At 42.7% G+C, this 16,762-nt stretch overlaps 2 protein-coding genes across 2 annotated transcripts; both read right to left on the bottom strand.

Annotated features, from left to right (window-relative positions):
• Positions 1-383: 383 nt before the first annotated feature.
• Positions 384-11,821, bottom strand: LOC135498720 (histidine decarboxylase-like). Its single transcript, XM_064789102.1, has 12 exons — positions 11,704-11,821; positions 7,183-7,355; positions 6,248-6,361; positions 5,015-5,137; positions 4,511-4,645; positions 3,141-3,284; positions 2,859-2,925; positions 2,394-2,556; positions 2,106-2,196; positions 1,767-1,865; positions 1,481-1,582; positions 384-1,280 (listed from the first exon to the last, which is right to left on the bottom strand). Exons 1-12 carry the CDS (start codon positions 11,729-11,731, stop codon positions 384-386), a joined length of 2,136 nt encoding a protein of 711 aa, XP_064645172.1. The 5' UTR covers positions 11,732-11,821.
• Positions 11,822-12,669: 848 nt separating this feature from the next.
• On the bottom strand, positions 12,670-14,347 carry LOC135498719 (uncharacterized). The gene is made up of 4 exons (XM_064789101.1): positions 14,254-14,347; positions 13,759-13,906; positions 13,392-13,517; positions 12,670-12,837 (listed from the first exon to the last, which is right to left on the bottom strand). Exons 1-4 carry the CDS (start codon positions 14,331-14,333, stop codon positions 12,670-12,672), a joined length of 522 nt encoding a protein of 173 aa, XP_064645171.1. The 5' UTR covers positions 14,334-14,347.
• Positions 14,348-16,762: the final 2,415 nt, after the last annotated feature.

Genomic DNA, 16,762 nt, shown 5'->3' with positions numbered 1-16,762 from the left:
CGAGAAATTTTTTGATGTGGCACGAAATTATGGTGCGTAACAAATGACAAGTATAACATCACTGAACAACACAACACATCACGATTACAATTGAAAAATACATTATTTCATTTGACTAACTGGCTATAGTATATTATACATGTACTGTGGACTCGCTTAGGAACAGTCTTGGCGTTTGATGGCAGCACTGGAATACGTCACAACGGACGTGCCATCAAAGCCGTACTGACGGACTCAACACTTATTTGACGAGGTACATGCATGATTATCACTATCGTGTATTTTCAAACTCCAGCAACGTGATTGAAAGATACGTCTATTACATGTAGTTAATCTCAAACCAGCGTTTTTACGCCGCCACTGCTTCGAGAGTGTATGATACTTTATGCACACACTTCATGACCGCAGTACGTGCAAATCAACCGATGGCCGTTCAACTTCTCAGTGGCGCCATCTTCAGTCGGTGATTTTATCGACCGTTGCCGGCGCAGTGGACTCCGACTTTGACTCTCAAAGCTTTGAGAGCGCGCACTATTTGTGACGTCATCGCCAGCCTCGGAACTGGACTCTGCGCTGTTTGACCCCTCTTGGCTGGTACTCGTACCACTATTACTGTTACTATTCTCATTATTTTCATTATTCTCGAAAATCTCTTCGATTTTCGAATCCAAGGAACTTTGTTTGAATTTCGATTGCAGTTGCGGTTTTCGTGCAGGCGCACTGATCTGCAACACGCTGGCGTCGAGGCTATATTGCTTGCCCTTCGACTTCAATTTTCTGCGGGGCGACATGATCATCGTCGGCCGCGAGAAATCTCGATCGGCCAAATATTTCGCAAACTCGTACAATACCTCGGTGTTATCAAAAACAGCTGCGAAACTGCCGTTAATGAACCTGGGAGACATGGGGACATTTGATAAAATCAAACTCAACCCAAACTCTTTCTTCAGCATCCCGACCCTTGCAACATGTTTGTACATACTGTGCGGAACGCTCGGTTTTATTTCCACTTTTCCATTTTCGACTATTTTGTCCTCCTCGTCTAGATTTTCCTTGCCTTCCTCTGTGTTGGAGAGTTCTTCTTCCTCTTCCTGTCCGAGTACCACACACGCCATCTGGCGGATGATATACCAATCGCGTTCAATGTCTTTGTCGGTTGTTTTATTTGAGGTGACGGTGAATCTGATGACGTATCGTCCCTTCAGAGAGGCTGGGACCATGTGCACTTCGCCGCTCTTGTTTAGACGCTTCAGAAGCTCCTCTGTCAGAAGATTTTCACCCTGGAGAAAAGTCAATAGCTTTTTATACTTCGTCTTTGAATACTTTTTGCTCCCGTGAGTTGGGGTATCCGAAAAGATTAACGGAAACGAGATGATCTTAGATAACGTTTGGGTGAGGGGGCGGACATATGCCAGCAACATGTGTAACATTCAGTCTGGTATCAAATCGAAGCGAAACGAACGAAATGAAGACAACTCACCTTTAACCTGAACACCACCATGCCGAGCACTCTTTCCGCTGATACTTCAAACCGGGGGTCCGCCCGGACAAGCATTTCAAACTTCTTGGCTAACCGCACTCCCTGAAAAAGACGAGATTGTTTCAACAAAACCGCGATTACAATACTCCCCAATTGATGCCAAATAGGCACGTGTACTCCTCCATAAGAACTACGACTGGATCACTTAAAATCGAAAAAAATGGCATGTGAACTTACACCTACATTTATGTGCGGGTCACTAAATAAACTAATGCGGAAACCGTACCTCTCGAATGTGTTTTTGAAGTCCCTGTACTCCGAATGACCGTATCACGAACCAAAGCTTCAAGGCCCGGAACCGTTTACTCAGAGGTATCTGCCAGTGCTGAAATTATAAACAATTTGTCGACGTTACGATTGGGGTTGCGAAACCTGTCAATTGACACCGAACACCGACGAATTTAAAACATAGATAGGTTGAGTTTCTGAACGTAGAGGAAAACGTATCGATTATCATGGACGGAAGCGGTTGCGACGCCGTCATCTTCAATGTGCGGCCCCTGGCCAATCAAATAGGCAGAGTAATTACTATCTTAAACGTGGGCGATTCCAGTATCATACATACCATGTAGTCGATTGCCGCTCCAGAATTCTCATGTTTAAGGTAGAGTGGGTCCACGTTGAATGTTCGATGGAGGGCCCCGCTATTTCTTACCCTGTAACGATATAGATAAGCTGCATAATATTGATGAAAATTCAATCCCGGATTTGATCTTCCTGAAAAGTACAGTTGCAGGTGTCGTGAAGTTTTCGCAAATTCCCCGAAACGGCAACGTGAACGCCGATCCCATTGTTCGTCATCGTTATTCGCGTTGACGTTTGGGGATTCAGCGAAAACTCCTTGATATCTTACCACATTGCGGTGCAATCGAAATGTACCATCATCCATTTCGAAGGGTTGAAGGCAAACGAGTGGCCATGCTCGATGCCTTCCATGTAGCTTCGGAATTCGGGACAGATGAAGGCTGTGCCCGCATAGGCCGCGTCTATGTGCATCCACATGTTTTCCGCATCGCCTGAAAAAGGAAAAACCGGAAAATCCATTAAGTTTAGAAAAAACGCGGAAAATCTCGGATTAGGGCGTATGAATATTTTTGTTCGAGGTTTAAGCATGGAAGCCTAGCGCTGCCTGCGTAGCCAAGTCTAAAAACTGTAAATTTCATAGTCCGCGAGTCACCTTAGCAAGAAGAACAATGTATTTCGTACTGTTGGTCAAACTATATCTATCTCCTTTTTCTAAAGCCAGGCGACACCAGTGGTCAGTCATTATGCATGCCATATTTTTAGATTTACAGATTTTCAGATTGGTTTTACTTACATATTGGCCCTAACTCCCGCAAATTATCAAAGGCACAAGACCCTGTTGTTCCTAACGTGGCGCATAGCTGCAATGTAGAAAGCATTTAAATATACTATGATTGAGTAAAACGACCATATTTAAAAAACTTCCTGTCCAATTGGCCAATGGTAGCGTTCAGTTTTATTTCACCGGTGCAGCCTTGAGGATTGGACCAATCACGTGCGTGTGTGTGATCGAGTCACGCTCTGCTGACTGGAAACATCTCAAAGCATTTTGGTCTAGCTTGACCGAGTCACTTACAAAAAAGGGTATAAACCCATCCTCCTTGTCTTTAGTAATAGCCTCTTTCAGTGTCTCTCCTCTGAGGCTGAGTTTCTCATCTGCGGGTAGAAAGTGCATTTTCACCATTCCGATCAGGCCTGCTTTTTCAACCGATGAATGTGCCTAGAAAATAGACAGTTCAGCTTTAATCATTAGACTAAACTGATAACTGTGCGTAAAAAACAGACGATTCAGCTTTAACTTGCATGTTCAACTGATGAATACCTCTGAAAAATAACAGTGCAACTTTAAAGGGACGATTTGGGCGTATCATTAATGACCAGACCAGGAGGCTAGTACCCCTGCTTGCCACCATGCGGCGCCACTTGTTGTATCGCACAGACGCCGATATCTATGGTTTTCACCAGTGTGGCGAGGCAGTTTTGGACATGGCTTGTAAATCTAAGCCAGGCCCATGGTTTCTCATCGTTCTTCAGCATTGTTTATTTCAATTAAACGATAATTCAATTAGTTACGGTTCTACTGGAGGCCACCAGTGAAATCCGCACCCATCCATAAAAAATACACAAAAAATTAGGTAGTTAAAACGTGGTGGAGCAATTTCAGCACATTCCGATTCAATGGCGGCCAATGCGAGCAGTGACAGTAGGACCACCTCATCGCACTACTACCGCTGCGCCGGAGTGTCGAGACTACAGACACGGATTTCAAAAGGATGAGAAAGACATTTGACAATACGCAGTTAATTCAGAGAAAAGACTTGGTAATTCTGTTGAAGAGATTTTAATACAGGGGTTTGAATCATCGCCTCTATCAGAAAGTGACACATCTCCGAAGATGATACAGTAACGGGCCGATGCCACTCATTCGTTTTCATCGTGATAGTTCATCCGCATTTTTTGTATTTAAAGCGAACTTTAAGCAGGCGCTATGTCAATCAGATTAAGTAACTCGAAGTCGACTTAGGCACTAAATGATGTCAACGAAGTAGCAGATGGAAACCTTCATGCCAAATTCGCCTCAATGTCGAAACAAACCAAAAATAGATGCGCGCATTGCTTCGCTGCGAATTACTCGTCACCAGTCACAGCCAGTAAGACAATTTACTAGTTTAATGTCAAATCAGCAAATCAGCAAAGACTTTTTAAATTCTGGCTTTGACTGCGTTTGTTCGCAGTGACTCGAATAAGAAGCTGTTTCGTTTCTAGTTTTGAGAACGCTGGTGACTTGGTGTGGTAAGAGGCCAGACTTATTACCGTGAGGTCGTAGGTTCGATTCCCTTAGCAGGGTTATCATTTTCCTTGCGAGGTATCCCACGCCCATGTTGTCCCTTTAATAAATCGATGAAGTTGGAGTAAATAGAGAAAATTACAAAAATCTCAACTCACTTGGTCCGAACAATAGGCCACAAGTCTGTTGTTTATAAACGCATCGCTAAGCTCCCTGTTCTTAGCTTTGTACCTCCTGAGGGCCTCTGTTCTCGCGGCCATCAGAGCGATGAAGGTGGATTCGCTAGCAGTCGTCTGAAAAGATAATTGAACGAATTGCCAATTACATGTAGAGGGACATCAGTCTTTGCTTTAATACAAAATAACGTCATTCTGACGCAAGGCATTCTGAGGTCACGCATTCTGAGGTCACGCATAAATTATGAATATATAATTATTTTTCATGACCCGTTTTTTTTTCATCCCCTTTTTTTCGTCTATGCCAGATGGAAATGAAATTGTAGTGTGAAAACAACAAACTTGTTTGGAACAAATCTGTTTTCATTTCTGGCATTCATGAAATGAAAATCAGCACGTTAAAAAGCTGTAAAAGTATTCTTTGAAAAAAAGCTTTGGGAAAACATGTTGCTACACCACCACTTTTCAGCCTGACCACAACCTCACCTGTATTACTCCTCCACCCATCGTCTGTTCGTTGCTATGGAGGAACTCTTGCGGAAGTCCGATCATCTTACCCAGCCAGTCCATCACAATAGTTTCCAGCTCTGTGCAGGCTGGGCTAGACGCCTGAAATAAAAACCCCACAACTATGACCCCTACAGACCACAACTATGACGCCTATACGAATCACAACTATGTCGCTTACGAACCACAACTATTAAGCCTACTAACCATAACTATATGACGCCTAGCTTTTTTTACTGATTCTTGAGGATCGGAAAAGAGTAGAGATTCAGTGATTTCTCTTTTCAAACATCTTCTAATTTTTCTTTCAGGAGGCCTAAAATGGTTAAACATAGTTTAAAAGACGATTAAAAAATCTTATAACGTGTTATCTCCAAGTTTTAAATTGGCGAGATTAGTGCAGTGATAAATTAGACGAGTCGGAATCTGTCCATGGAATCCATCCACGTGAAATTGTTCATAAACCTTTTTCAATGGCATTCTGTGACCATTTACAAAAACACAACCCAGGGGTCAATGCGCGCCCACACTTCCGGTGCAGCCATTTTGAATTGCTAGTCGAGTAGTCCCCGGATGTAGAGGTTGACAAAACACGGCATTCTTAGATGACATGTGGCCGAATCATTGGCTTTTCAAGACTTATTCAAAACTAAAAGTGTATGATGTTTTTAGTGTCACCTAGTACGCTTACACTCATTAGAACTTAAAAGCAGATTAACGCCGTTACACTCTAATTCATCTGCTATGATAAATTTTACCCCATGTCAGTTTGGCCTTAGATTATCTTCACTGTCGTCTTCGCAATTGATGGTGCCTGAACTTAGCTATGGAATCCAGAACTTTTTTATCTAATGTGTGGGATATTGTCGAGTATGTCTAGGCTCTGGAATATCTTATAGTTTAATCAGAGTCCTTCAGAAGAATTCATTGAAAGACTCTGGTTTAATTTCCATTCAACGACGGGTTTTGAGAAAAAACGCTTAATTAAAACACGCGCGCACTCACGCACGCAGACAAGCAATGACCCTGAGAAATGCGAAAGTAACGAGCTCCATGATTGGTCAGTAAAGAACGCCTGACATGATTTTAACCAATAGGAATCTATCTAACCTGAAGAAATGATGGGCATGGCATCGATACTGATAAAACGATTGCCCTGATTGGTCAGTTAAAGAAAACCCTGAAATATCAACCAATGCTACAAATACTTACCCATGTGAAACCTAAACAATTGATGGCGTCTGCAAGCATGTCGCCCAGGAGGGATGGATAGGAATTGAGGGCTGGGAAGTAGGCGTGCATGTAGGGACTCTGCCAATGGGTCACCTGAAATATGCAGAAACAAATATTCTACAGGGTGTCTCAATGTTTACGGTCTGCTTTGAACAAAATTTCACCGTTTTAAAATCAACCTTTCTTTTTTCTTTGCATATTCACACATAAGCAGTCGTAGGCTTGCCTTCATTCTAATGGCGGTTGGAAAGTCCGGTTTTCGTCCAATATCGGAAGGGATAGGTTATTTATATATCCTGTAGTAACCATTTATAGTCATGCACATAGAAGAAGAAAAAACCCACTTCTAACCTTAAAAAAAAAAGCAACCAAAAAAGAATACCTCTTCAATCCCAACACAAGTTAATGCGTTCATTTCCAATTTGCCCGTGCACTCTTGCCGAAAATAAAGCGGCTTCGCCATGACAACGTCAAAACACGAGTTGCGGAAAGTGCCGCTTTGCGACAGTCATGTGACAGTAATGCGAGGGAAATTGACAGGAACGTTTGATAAATACGTCGAAGCGTGCTCAAAGGTATTACACATGTAATTTCATTCAATGAATAGTTTTTAGATTATGGATTAATTGGGCTTAATGAAGAGCGAAATGAGATTAGTCATAGGTGGCTAGTGAAAAGATTTGGGATGGATGGATGGGACTTTTGAAGTTAAAAAAGTAGATTTTTCGCAGAAGCTGGTTTCGCTGGTTGCCTGGATAAACTTTTTATAAGACTGAAGAACATTTGGACTGCAGGCCTAAGTGCGAACAGGCATTGTCTAAAGACAATAGACCGCGTATTGGACTTGGCCTTAAAACAGCGAGGTAAGTGGCAAGTGTAATGTCGGCCACAAAATCTCAGATTTGATAACTTACCCCGGGCATGATGACCCGCTCCACGTCCTTAAAGATGTCGTCCCATTCCTCTCCCGTCGTGGGTGCAGATTCTGGCAATAGGGGGCGCATATATCCTGGAGATACATCCGGGAACACGCGCCTCGTTCTGATGTTTTCGAGGTAGTCTGCTATATAGTCCACCATTTCTTTCCCTAAAAGTAAATAAACAAAACAAATACAATTCAAATTCAGTTTCGGTCGGTCGGTACAAGCATGACCTGTGATATAGTAGAGACTCCTACTGGCGACTTTTGGTAACTTAATCTGGCGAACCTTGAACCTGCTGATATTCGCCCTTTAAAAAAGATCTGAAAGAAAGATGGGTCCCGACAGAGTAAGACCCTTACGTCATGTGATGTTATTTATGCCTTTGTCATAGGGTGAAACCTAGGTCATGTTCCGGTTAAAGGTCAAGGTTAAAAAGACGAAAAGAGAACCCGTGACGTCATCAACCAATTCTGAGTACGAAATTTATAAATCGAGTCAAGTCTCATACTTTCAATTTTCCTCTTAATTAATGCAGTCGATGTAATTAATTGAATCAATGATTGATTAATAGACTGGAAGATCTTATTCACAGGTTTGTTATTTGCGCATCTGACAGATTCAGGAATACGTATACGTTCATGGTCCTTGTCGCTTTTTGCCTTTCGACCGCCATGAACGAAGGGGTAAGGCTAACTTTTAAGTGTGTGTGCGGGTGACACATATTGAGTTTTTCCGGTCAAAACTCATTTTTGGTGACTTTTTGCGGGGGAGGGCCCCTACCCCCCTCAAGCTATAACCCTGAAAGCTGTTCCATGGGGGTCGATGTCATTAAGTTTTGCCAGGAAAAAAATATTAGAACCGTTGGAATGCCTGCCGATAGATGGCGTCATGGCTGACGAACACGTGCTACTGTAAATCGTACTAGGTTATCCTAAATAGACGGTAGCTAATAGCACATAGACTCCCGGGGCAGTCCATTGCGTCATCCTAATTGTGTCTCGTTAGGGTGAGGAATGAGGACGGTCCACTGCGTCTGGAGCGTAATGGCGCACCGCGTTTGGTTTGGATGTGGGTAATTTTGGAAATGCATCATGAAAAAAGTTTTTTAAAGAAAATTTTCGTGACCCCCGAATACGATAGGCACGGCAATTGACGGTTTACAGTATTCGGATGGCGTATCATGGCTAATGGATAATCATATTGGTTGGCTCATCCAGGCCTAATTACCTTAATTACCATGCACCCCTAATTATATTGGTGATCAATACCTGATACAATCATCAGGACACGATAGGCATAAATGACCCGAGCCAATCATCGGGATTTATTAATTTAACGAAATTATTAATATCATTTTCCTACCCTAAATCATAGATCCATTGCAATACGCAGTCTCCGGACGAGGTTATTCTATCGAGGTTGGTTGGTGCGCAAGACAGCAATATTTTGGCCGCCTTCACACCTGTACACATGCGCTCACTGTTGAACCTGATTACAATAGTGAAGCGATACATCAAAGAGTGCAGTAAAAGGGCCATTTCTATGACAATTGTGATATTCCAATCATCTTTATTTATGAAAACAACATAACTGTATGTTTGTATGCCAAAAGCAATGACGGAGGCACCAAAGGTAACACGTTCTTTTTTTCGCAAACTCCATGCTGTCATCACCGGACAAGAAATTCAAAATGCGCCCACTCCTCATTATAAAAATAACAAAATGATTTACTGTCAATTGAAGAATTACGTAGATTAATCAGAGGCATCTAATCCCCAGAAACTGTAGCGGATTAATCGCCCGAGCGTTCGTGAAGGATGAACTCCATTTTGTTCATGTAATGACTACAGGTTGGGTGTAATTACATTGAAAGCTGCTGCGACACGCGAAAAGTTCCGGATGTCTTGTTGGCGACGTTTTCGCATGAGCTGTAGTTCAAAGTTTTCGAAGTTAGGGCCTTTCTCTATATTCGCCTTGTGTTCAACGCTATAAGCGACAATTCTTGTCAGTGGTAACGCGGTGTCAATAAGATTGAGCGAACTTCGCAGCGTAAAACGCAAATGTGGAAGACGTTCAATCAAGTATAGACGCAAGAGCTCCGATGATCCTTGAAAACTGCTCAATCTTTACTTTGTTGGTCAAATATTTATTTCTTTCTCTTAGAAGGCCTCAGTCAAGCTTCTTTGGGGCCGTTGGTGACAGTGTGGGTGGGGGTTTTGATTGGCCAACACAGACCTGAAGTCTTACAAATTTTGCTCAAAAAGAGTGAATGTAAAGATGGGTGAGTGGTTGCGCATGCGCAGATCTTGTCAACGAATTGCTACGGACCGATTCAACTCCAGCAGACGTCATCAGTTGAGTATAAAACAGGAAATTGGCAAAATCCATCTTTGCTATCTCACAGAATCTGGCCCTGATCAACGCGGCGTTATTCCATGCATCATGGTCCAATTTTTCATTGCTGGTTTCTCACCATGAAAGGTAAAAACACGCGATAAGATTTGTGGCGGGACGTGTGTCCAGCAGGCTGAGTAATCGGTGATGAATCGAATACATTTCCTGGTTTTAGGTGACGGTGTTGGACCTTGATTAATGATCTTGTGCACTTGTGCTGATTATGTTGGTTCCCTTTATAAGTTCGGGGTACCAAAGCAAAATCCGGGCCAAAATAATTAAAGTTTTTACATCTAAATGTGTTACGATACATTCACTATATTTAGTTGTAAAGTATGTGCTTTTGATCTCGGTTTTCTATTGAAAGAACCGGCATGTGGAACAAACGTTTGAACTACGTCGCCGCAGGGCTTGTTCTGCACTTAAAAATCTCAAACGAAAATTGACACTTCCAATAACTTGTGTCATTTCGAAGGCTTTCCGCGCACTATAAGGGAAATCTTCTTGAAAACAAGATTTTCGTCAAATTCGTCCAACATTGGAGACCAGCCCCGAGATGGTTGATGTTTGGGTGTTTAGTTACACACGAAACTAACTTGATTCAAGATAACACACTCTTGCCGTCTCTAATGAGATTTCCTGCAATCAACGATGTTACGTGGACCGAATGCCATTGTCATAAAGGAATGGTAACCTGGATTATTAAAGGAAGACTAGGGACAGGAGTCAGGTCGGTCAAATTAAGTTACAGAAAGTCGCCGATAGGTTCTCTCTTACCACGGTGTGCAGAATTATCTGTAATAGCACGGATGTAGAGCAACACGGCTCTACATCCGTGCAGGGTAATAGTTAAGCAAGAGAATTGATACCGAACTGGAGGTATTGATTGTCTCACCAAAACAGCGAGGGGGTGCTGAAATGTTGGCCAATGTTGGCCAAATGTTGGCCAAAACCGAAGCGGAGTTTGCTGCCAACATTTTAGCTCCACACGAGCGGTTTTGGTGAGACAATCCGACAGCGAGGTATCAATTTCTATTCTTAAACATCTCCAATCAAGCAATGAATTTATAGTGTGATTTTACATTCTTTTTAACAGTTCCATATTTTGCACCAACCCAAGCGATTCTACTTCTGACCACAAAATGTTATATATTCTTCTTCTCCTTACCTCTGGAGCCCAAACGGCGAGGAGTTTTTAATGACATTTGACTCAAACATCAGTTAGCGAATATGAACCAAAATGGCCTATGTCCTTTTAAACATTGATTACGTATTTTGCAAGAAATCTATGGTTTTATGGCTTATTTTGACAAATAAATCGTTTCCCGACAACTCCTTCATGACCGCTTGGCTGAGAGCACTGCATCATCCAGCTACTTTCCGAGATGTTTGGTGATATGTTGAAGTTGTGCATGTAGGATGGATTTTTTCAGTTGATACGTAACTAATACGCATAATAATGAGCTCCATTGTTTTTTTACCTCATTAGATCGCAGCTCAATGTTACACAGCACTGGCCGGTCATTGTTACCGGCTTTAGTCGAAATCGTCATCGTGAAAGAACTACATGTATATACACTGTATCTAAGTCAGGGGTAGAATCTTGGCTAATAGTGGGACTACAGGTTTGCAAACGGTGTAATAAGGGACAGTCAAAACAGAAAGCCGAGAAATTTGAAACAGAAGTATTACCGCTCAGGATTGGTTAGGCCTAAGGATAATCTAGTGTTTTGAATCACCACTATCTTTTGGTAAGTCTGGTCATATTCCTAGTTCAACTAAATGTAAGTACCGTCTGTCAGAACGATATAAATCATACTTTTTTTAGCCAACAGGAATTAAAAAATTACAAATTGTATGTAAAGTATTTGTAATTACGCACTTAATGTAAATTTCAAAAAATTCTTATTAAGAGTGACTACACTACGGCATTGTGTATACCTGCGTTTATTTCAGCTCGCCAAAACTGATCAAATGAATAAATAACTGAATATACAAATAACATGATAAAAAACATTCGATATTGCAGTGCCAACTTCTGATCAGCTGTACGACGCCACGAGCAAAAAAAAAGTTTTGAAAAAGGTTCAATATCTTTTAAGGAAACACTGTACTTACCTCGTCTTCTGTATTCTTCCGCGTCCATTTTTTGACAAAAACGAAAGAAATCCAATGTTTCTCGAAAATTCCGCAACAAACCAACTTGGAGCTGAGTAAAGTTTACTGTCACACCAGTTTCTTTGACAGGGCTATGAATGAATGATAAGGAAACAGGAGGTCGATCGCCTGATATCTGCTTGGAGCTTTTGATACTATAATGCCCGCGTGGAGTGTGGAGTCGTTTTATTTCGTCCCCGGCGGCCGAGTTGGGCGTGATCTGGAGTTGGACCCCGAGCGGATCAGTATATACGGAAGCCCAGAAGGTTCGTGTTATGGAGTACAGTCCTACCAGAAAGTAAACGTCCACGAGCTAACATGCATGCATAAGACCCCTTACGGCCAAGTTAGAAAACACAAGCGCCCGACCACCAAACGACCAACTGCACTTGAAACATGATAGACACCAAGCGACTGATATTCGAGGACATTCCGCTTGGAGAATGATATGATGGCGATCAATTCAAGCAGGAACGGACGACTTCATCAATAAATAGAGTCCCGGTCGCGGTCCTGCGCGAGGAGGAGGATCCGATTGCTGTCCACTAATAATTGGGGGTTTCGCAAAGCCCCCGAAACGTCCACGAGAACACCTATCCCTTTGTTCGACATCGTCATCTTAATCGTGGGGTCGAACTATGAGATAGGCGATCACGTTGGCGTTTCGTGGAATCTTGCGAAGACTTTGAATACAGTATGTACATGTATAATGATTTCTACGATTGCCGAGGCATTCGAAAGAGAGAAAAAAACGAGCTACGCATTTTAACGATACCGTGCCTATTTTTAATGGAATGAGTAGACCAAGAAACAAAAAGTTCGAAATTAGTTACAAATCCAACCTCTACATCCGGGCACTACTTTGATTAGCAATTCAACATGGATGCACAGTAGAGCACCGGAATTTGGTAACAAATCAACCTCGGTCTATCCCTGGACCTGTTGAGCAAGCTTGACAATATCTTCAAACAAACCGGTGAGGGCGCTTTTCAGGGCATCTTCGGGAGAGCCTTTGGTAGCGGACCGGCTCAACCCAGTCAGAGGGTCTGAGACACGAGCCTTGCATTTCCTTTCGGGGACGACAGTGTCAACAACCTGAAGAAAAATGAGAATCGAAAATGCGAATCCTAAGTTATAAAAGGGACAACTTGGGCATGAGATATCAGCATTAGTGTGATACCACAACTTTATGGTGCGTGGCAAGTAGTATATTATCCTGCTGGCCAGGTAAATCCCAAGCCAGTTGTGTCTTTAAAGTTAGCAAAAGGCGCTTTGGAGTGAGATGAGTGTTACTGACAAGCCGGCAGGGGCTGCTGCAGTCGCATTCAGAGCTAGATCCACAGCAGCTGATGCTGTGAACACCGTTGCCAAGAACTGTCGAGGACCAAGTGTGAAGCACCAACACGGTCCATGGAGAGGTCAAAAGATAAGGAAGTAAGTCACAGAGAACATGGAGCAGGAGTGACTGGATCGTGTTTGATTTTGCGATAAATGCATTCTTCGTATACAGCGGACACAGGTTTGAAGTACCGTGAGCTTGGAAAGACCCCTATCGGCGCCTTCGTGAAACTTAATCTGGTTTCCTGGCATCCGTATATCATCTCCCTTCAACTGGCCTAATGAAAGGTGAAAACAGAGAAGGTTCTTACCGTGTCGACTACATCACTGATGGTGTTCCAAACTGACCCTAACCAGCGTTTTTCCTCCCTTTTACCCAATGACAGGGTGCACGCGTCAAGGTGGTAGTTGACGTAACCATAATTTGGGATGTTAATCTGTAAAGAAGGACGCATATAAAGAAACCTCCAAGTATCGCCATCGGTAACGGTTGCTAGCGATAGACTTCGAAGCTAATGCTAGCTATTCTCTATAGTAAAATGTAATGATCTCTTACGCGCCAGACAGCATTTTACACCTGTGGTCCTTCCCGTAAATGCGTAGTGATACAATACTTCAGACATAACTTATTTTTTATCTTCCCTTAAAGCGACATCTATTGACATGCTATGTACTTACGTCGCCATCGTGATCACTGACAAAAGACAAGACAGTTGCAACGGCACTTCCGATAAACTTGCCGGAATCTTGGACGACAGATTGGAGGTAGGGTAGGGACGAGGATAAGGTCGAGATGGCAGTGTTAGATAGGCTGCTGAGCACGTCTCTACAAAAACAGAAACGACATTTCATGCAGTTGGGGTATGGGAGCCAGGTTAGCCAGATTGAGTTAGACGTAGATCCAATAGGTGTCACTATTGTCCAGCTACTGTGAGATGTGAGAGAACCCTATTGGTGGCTTTGTGTAACTCTATCTTGCCTAGCTGTTGCCTATATTGTCCCTTTAATAGGCAAATTAGAGCTAGCACGAGCACCGATCGAACATCGGACTACCCTGGATTCTGCTGACAGCCCCCCTTTAAGTATGACGTGGTGAGTAACTGAAGAATATGTCATAAATCGAGTTGTCTGTTTACGAGTTATTCATTTATGGTATATTGAAAGTCAACTTACTTCCTTTCGGGCTTGAGGACAACAGCACCGGAGCAGTAATTGACGGCCAAGGCCAGGGCCAGGACGCCTGAAACACACATAACGGGCTGTGAAACCAGTGAAAGCATTTAGCAATAGGCAACGCATCAGTACCAGTGGACCCTTTGGTCTGCAAGATTTTGCTTGGAAAAACCAGTGATGTCTTCGAGGCCGAATTATTCCGTAAAGGGGCCACTTGTGCAGGAGATATGTTGGTTTTTCCTACAAAAACGCTTCCAGTAGGACCGTGACCTCTCCAAACAAACGGTATAATGGAAAAATCACTGAATTACACTAAACAATGCACTAGTACGGGGTGCAACCAGGAGCCTGGCTGAAATTATCTAAACCCACATCCAAAAATGCTTGCAACGCTGGTGAAAATCATCATCAGAGATCAGCATCAGTGGAAACTACAATTGGCGGCGAATGATGGCAGGCTCAGGCCTCTTACGAAAAAGATCTTGGATTCACTGAAATGCTGTAAGTTCACCATGGTGAATTGAAATGGTGTTGACTTAAGGAATTGAACTCGAGGCGGAGGACCTTGGTTGAGTTACCAAGACACTCGAGGGTGGAGCTAAAATACAGTCCAAACCCGAGCCGATAGGCGAGGGTTTCAAATTCCTCCATTATTTTACCAAGTTGTCAAATGATACCTCACATCCCGAGATACAGGTTTTTGACACTCCTACCTCGCGTACACATATCGAGAGGCGGAGTATGTTGAAAACAACTGGTGCCAGGATGATGTTGGACTGATCTAAGAGGAATGATAGGAAAATTAAGGGTACCCTGTGTAACCGAGTGTTTAGTTCGTCGGGCCTCTCTGCCGCCAATGTCCTGTTTGTAAATCCAACATGTAGGCCTAGACGTATCACCAGGGAGGAAAATGGAATTGTCGATTCGGTAAAAACCTTATGTGCCAATCTAAACCGGAAAAGCCATAAACTATTGAAGCCTAGACGTATCACCTAGACGTATCGCCTAGACGTATCACCAGGGAGGAAAATGGAATTGTCGATTCGGTAAAAACCTTATGTGCCAATCTAAACCGGAAAAGCCATAAACTATTGAAGCTTTTACTTTCACCCTTTTGATCGCTTTTTTTTTATTCGTTCTCTGTGGATGATTTTTATTGCATATTTGTGTTGTCTGCTCCTTATTTGGAGGTTTTTTACAATAAATTATTATAGGCCAGGGTGAGCCCAGTGAGACCCTTCTTGTGCAGAAAACAAGGGGCTAGTGTCAAGAGCGAGTCACGTGTTCTATATCTGGATCTTGATTGCTTTATCGTTGCGCCAAAAGTGGAAAAAGGCCGTAAATTGGGACTTTTTTTTCAATATGGCGAATTCCCAGATTAAACCTATTTTAGGGTAAACGTTTGCAGTTCACGCACCTGTATTTGAAGCTAGTATAGCCTGTGTTATATAGGGGCAGCACCCTCTGGACCTATTTTCTGAGACCATGGGTTGGTTGTGATAGGTTGGTCTTTCTGGTGATGATGTACTCTTAACTTGTCCTTTGATAGAGAATATGTCGCTACATTCTGCAGAGGTCCTAATTCCTTTAGTGCAGGGCCAAAACTAGTTTATTTAAAGAAAGTTCGGCCCGGTGAAAATAGGCTAGCTGTCATGCCAAAATTTCCTCTGAATATGTCCCCCCCCCCTCTTCATGGTGATGATGTATTCTTTCAGCTGTTAGATAAAACATAATGTACTCGCCTTCTGTAAAAGTCCATTCTCTATGGTGGAGGGCCTTACTTGGTTGGTTTAAAGCAGATTGTCGCTGTCATGGTTAATTTTTTGGTATCACATTGTAGGATTGGAGATGAAAAACAAATGAAAGACAGAAAAATGCTTAATAGGTAAGTGCTTCAGCAAAATGTTTTGGCGCTTGCATTTAGCAATTCTTAGAAATGCCACCCTACACTGATTTATGTAGAATAGGGCTTGTCCCATCTTGAAATGGACTTGGTCTTCGAATCTGGATGACCAGATAACCAGCTGGAGGAGTCACATTGCCTGCTGCGATCCTTTCTGGTTTGCATTGGCATTGTCGAAGTTGTCTTTGTTACTAGAGTTTGTTGTCATCTTCTGAAATAGTCAATCATTTACAGTATACAGGGCCTACTGGTTGAGTAGATTGTGTCTGCCCAGTGAAAATAAGCTAGCCGTCGTGAAAATTTTCTTGGGACTTGGGTCAGTTCAACTGGTTTGGTATAGGAGGCAGCACCTTCTGGGCCTAGACTGAGCCAACTCGAGGTGGTTGTGACTTGGTAACTTGGTTCCTTATTTGTGATTGTTTCATATAGAATATGTCGCCGCCTGTAGAAGACCATTCTATTAAAGTGCAGGGTCATAATTAGTTGATTTAAAAGAATTTACATTTGGCCCGGTGAAAATGGGCCAGCTGTCGAGCAGAAATTTTCTCTGAATTAAAGGTCTGTGTCTCCTGTGTAGTGTAGGAGGCAGCACCTCCTGGGCCTAAA

This window comes from Lineus longissimus, chromosome 14, assembly GCF_910592395.1.
Source record: "Lineus longissimus chromosome 14, tnLinLong1.2, whole genome shotgun sequence".
NCBI classification, from domain to species: Eukaryota; Metazoa; Nemertea; class Pilidiophora; order Heteronemertea; family Lineidae; genus Lineus; species Lineus longissimus.
Note: the sequence above shows the minus strand (reverse complement) of the source record. Positions and strands in the feature narration are given on the sequence as shown.

Bases quoted from the DNA above. Each gene is read 5' to 3' on its own strand.
- LOC135498720 (XM_064789102.1), bottom strand. From the start codon at position 11,731: ATGGACGCGGAAGAATACAGAAGACGAG. The intron at 3,285-4,510 runs GTGAGTTGAGAT...TCTATTTTCTAG, and splicing joins TGGCCTATTGTTCGGACCAA to GCACATTCATCGGTTGAAAA. The intron at 1,866-2,105 runs GTATGTATGATA...TTATAATTTCAG, and splicing joins GAGCGGCAATCGACTACATG to CACTGGCAGATACCTCTGAG.
- LOC135498719 (XM_064789101.1), bottom strand. From the start codon at position 14,333: ATGTGTGTTTCAGGCGTCCTGGCCCTGGCCTTGGCCGTCAATTACTGC. The intron at 13,518-13,758 runs GTAAGTACATAG...CCTTCTTTACAG, and splicing joins TCAGTGATCACGATGGCGAC to ATTAACATCCCAAATTATGG. The intron at 12,838-13,391 runs GTAAGAACCTTC...ATTTTTCTTCAG, and splicing joins TCAGTGATGTAGTCGACACG to GTTGTTGACACTGTCGTCCC.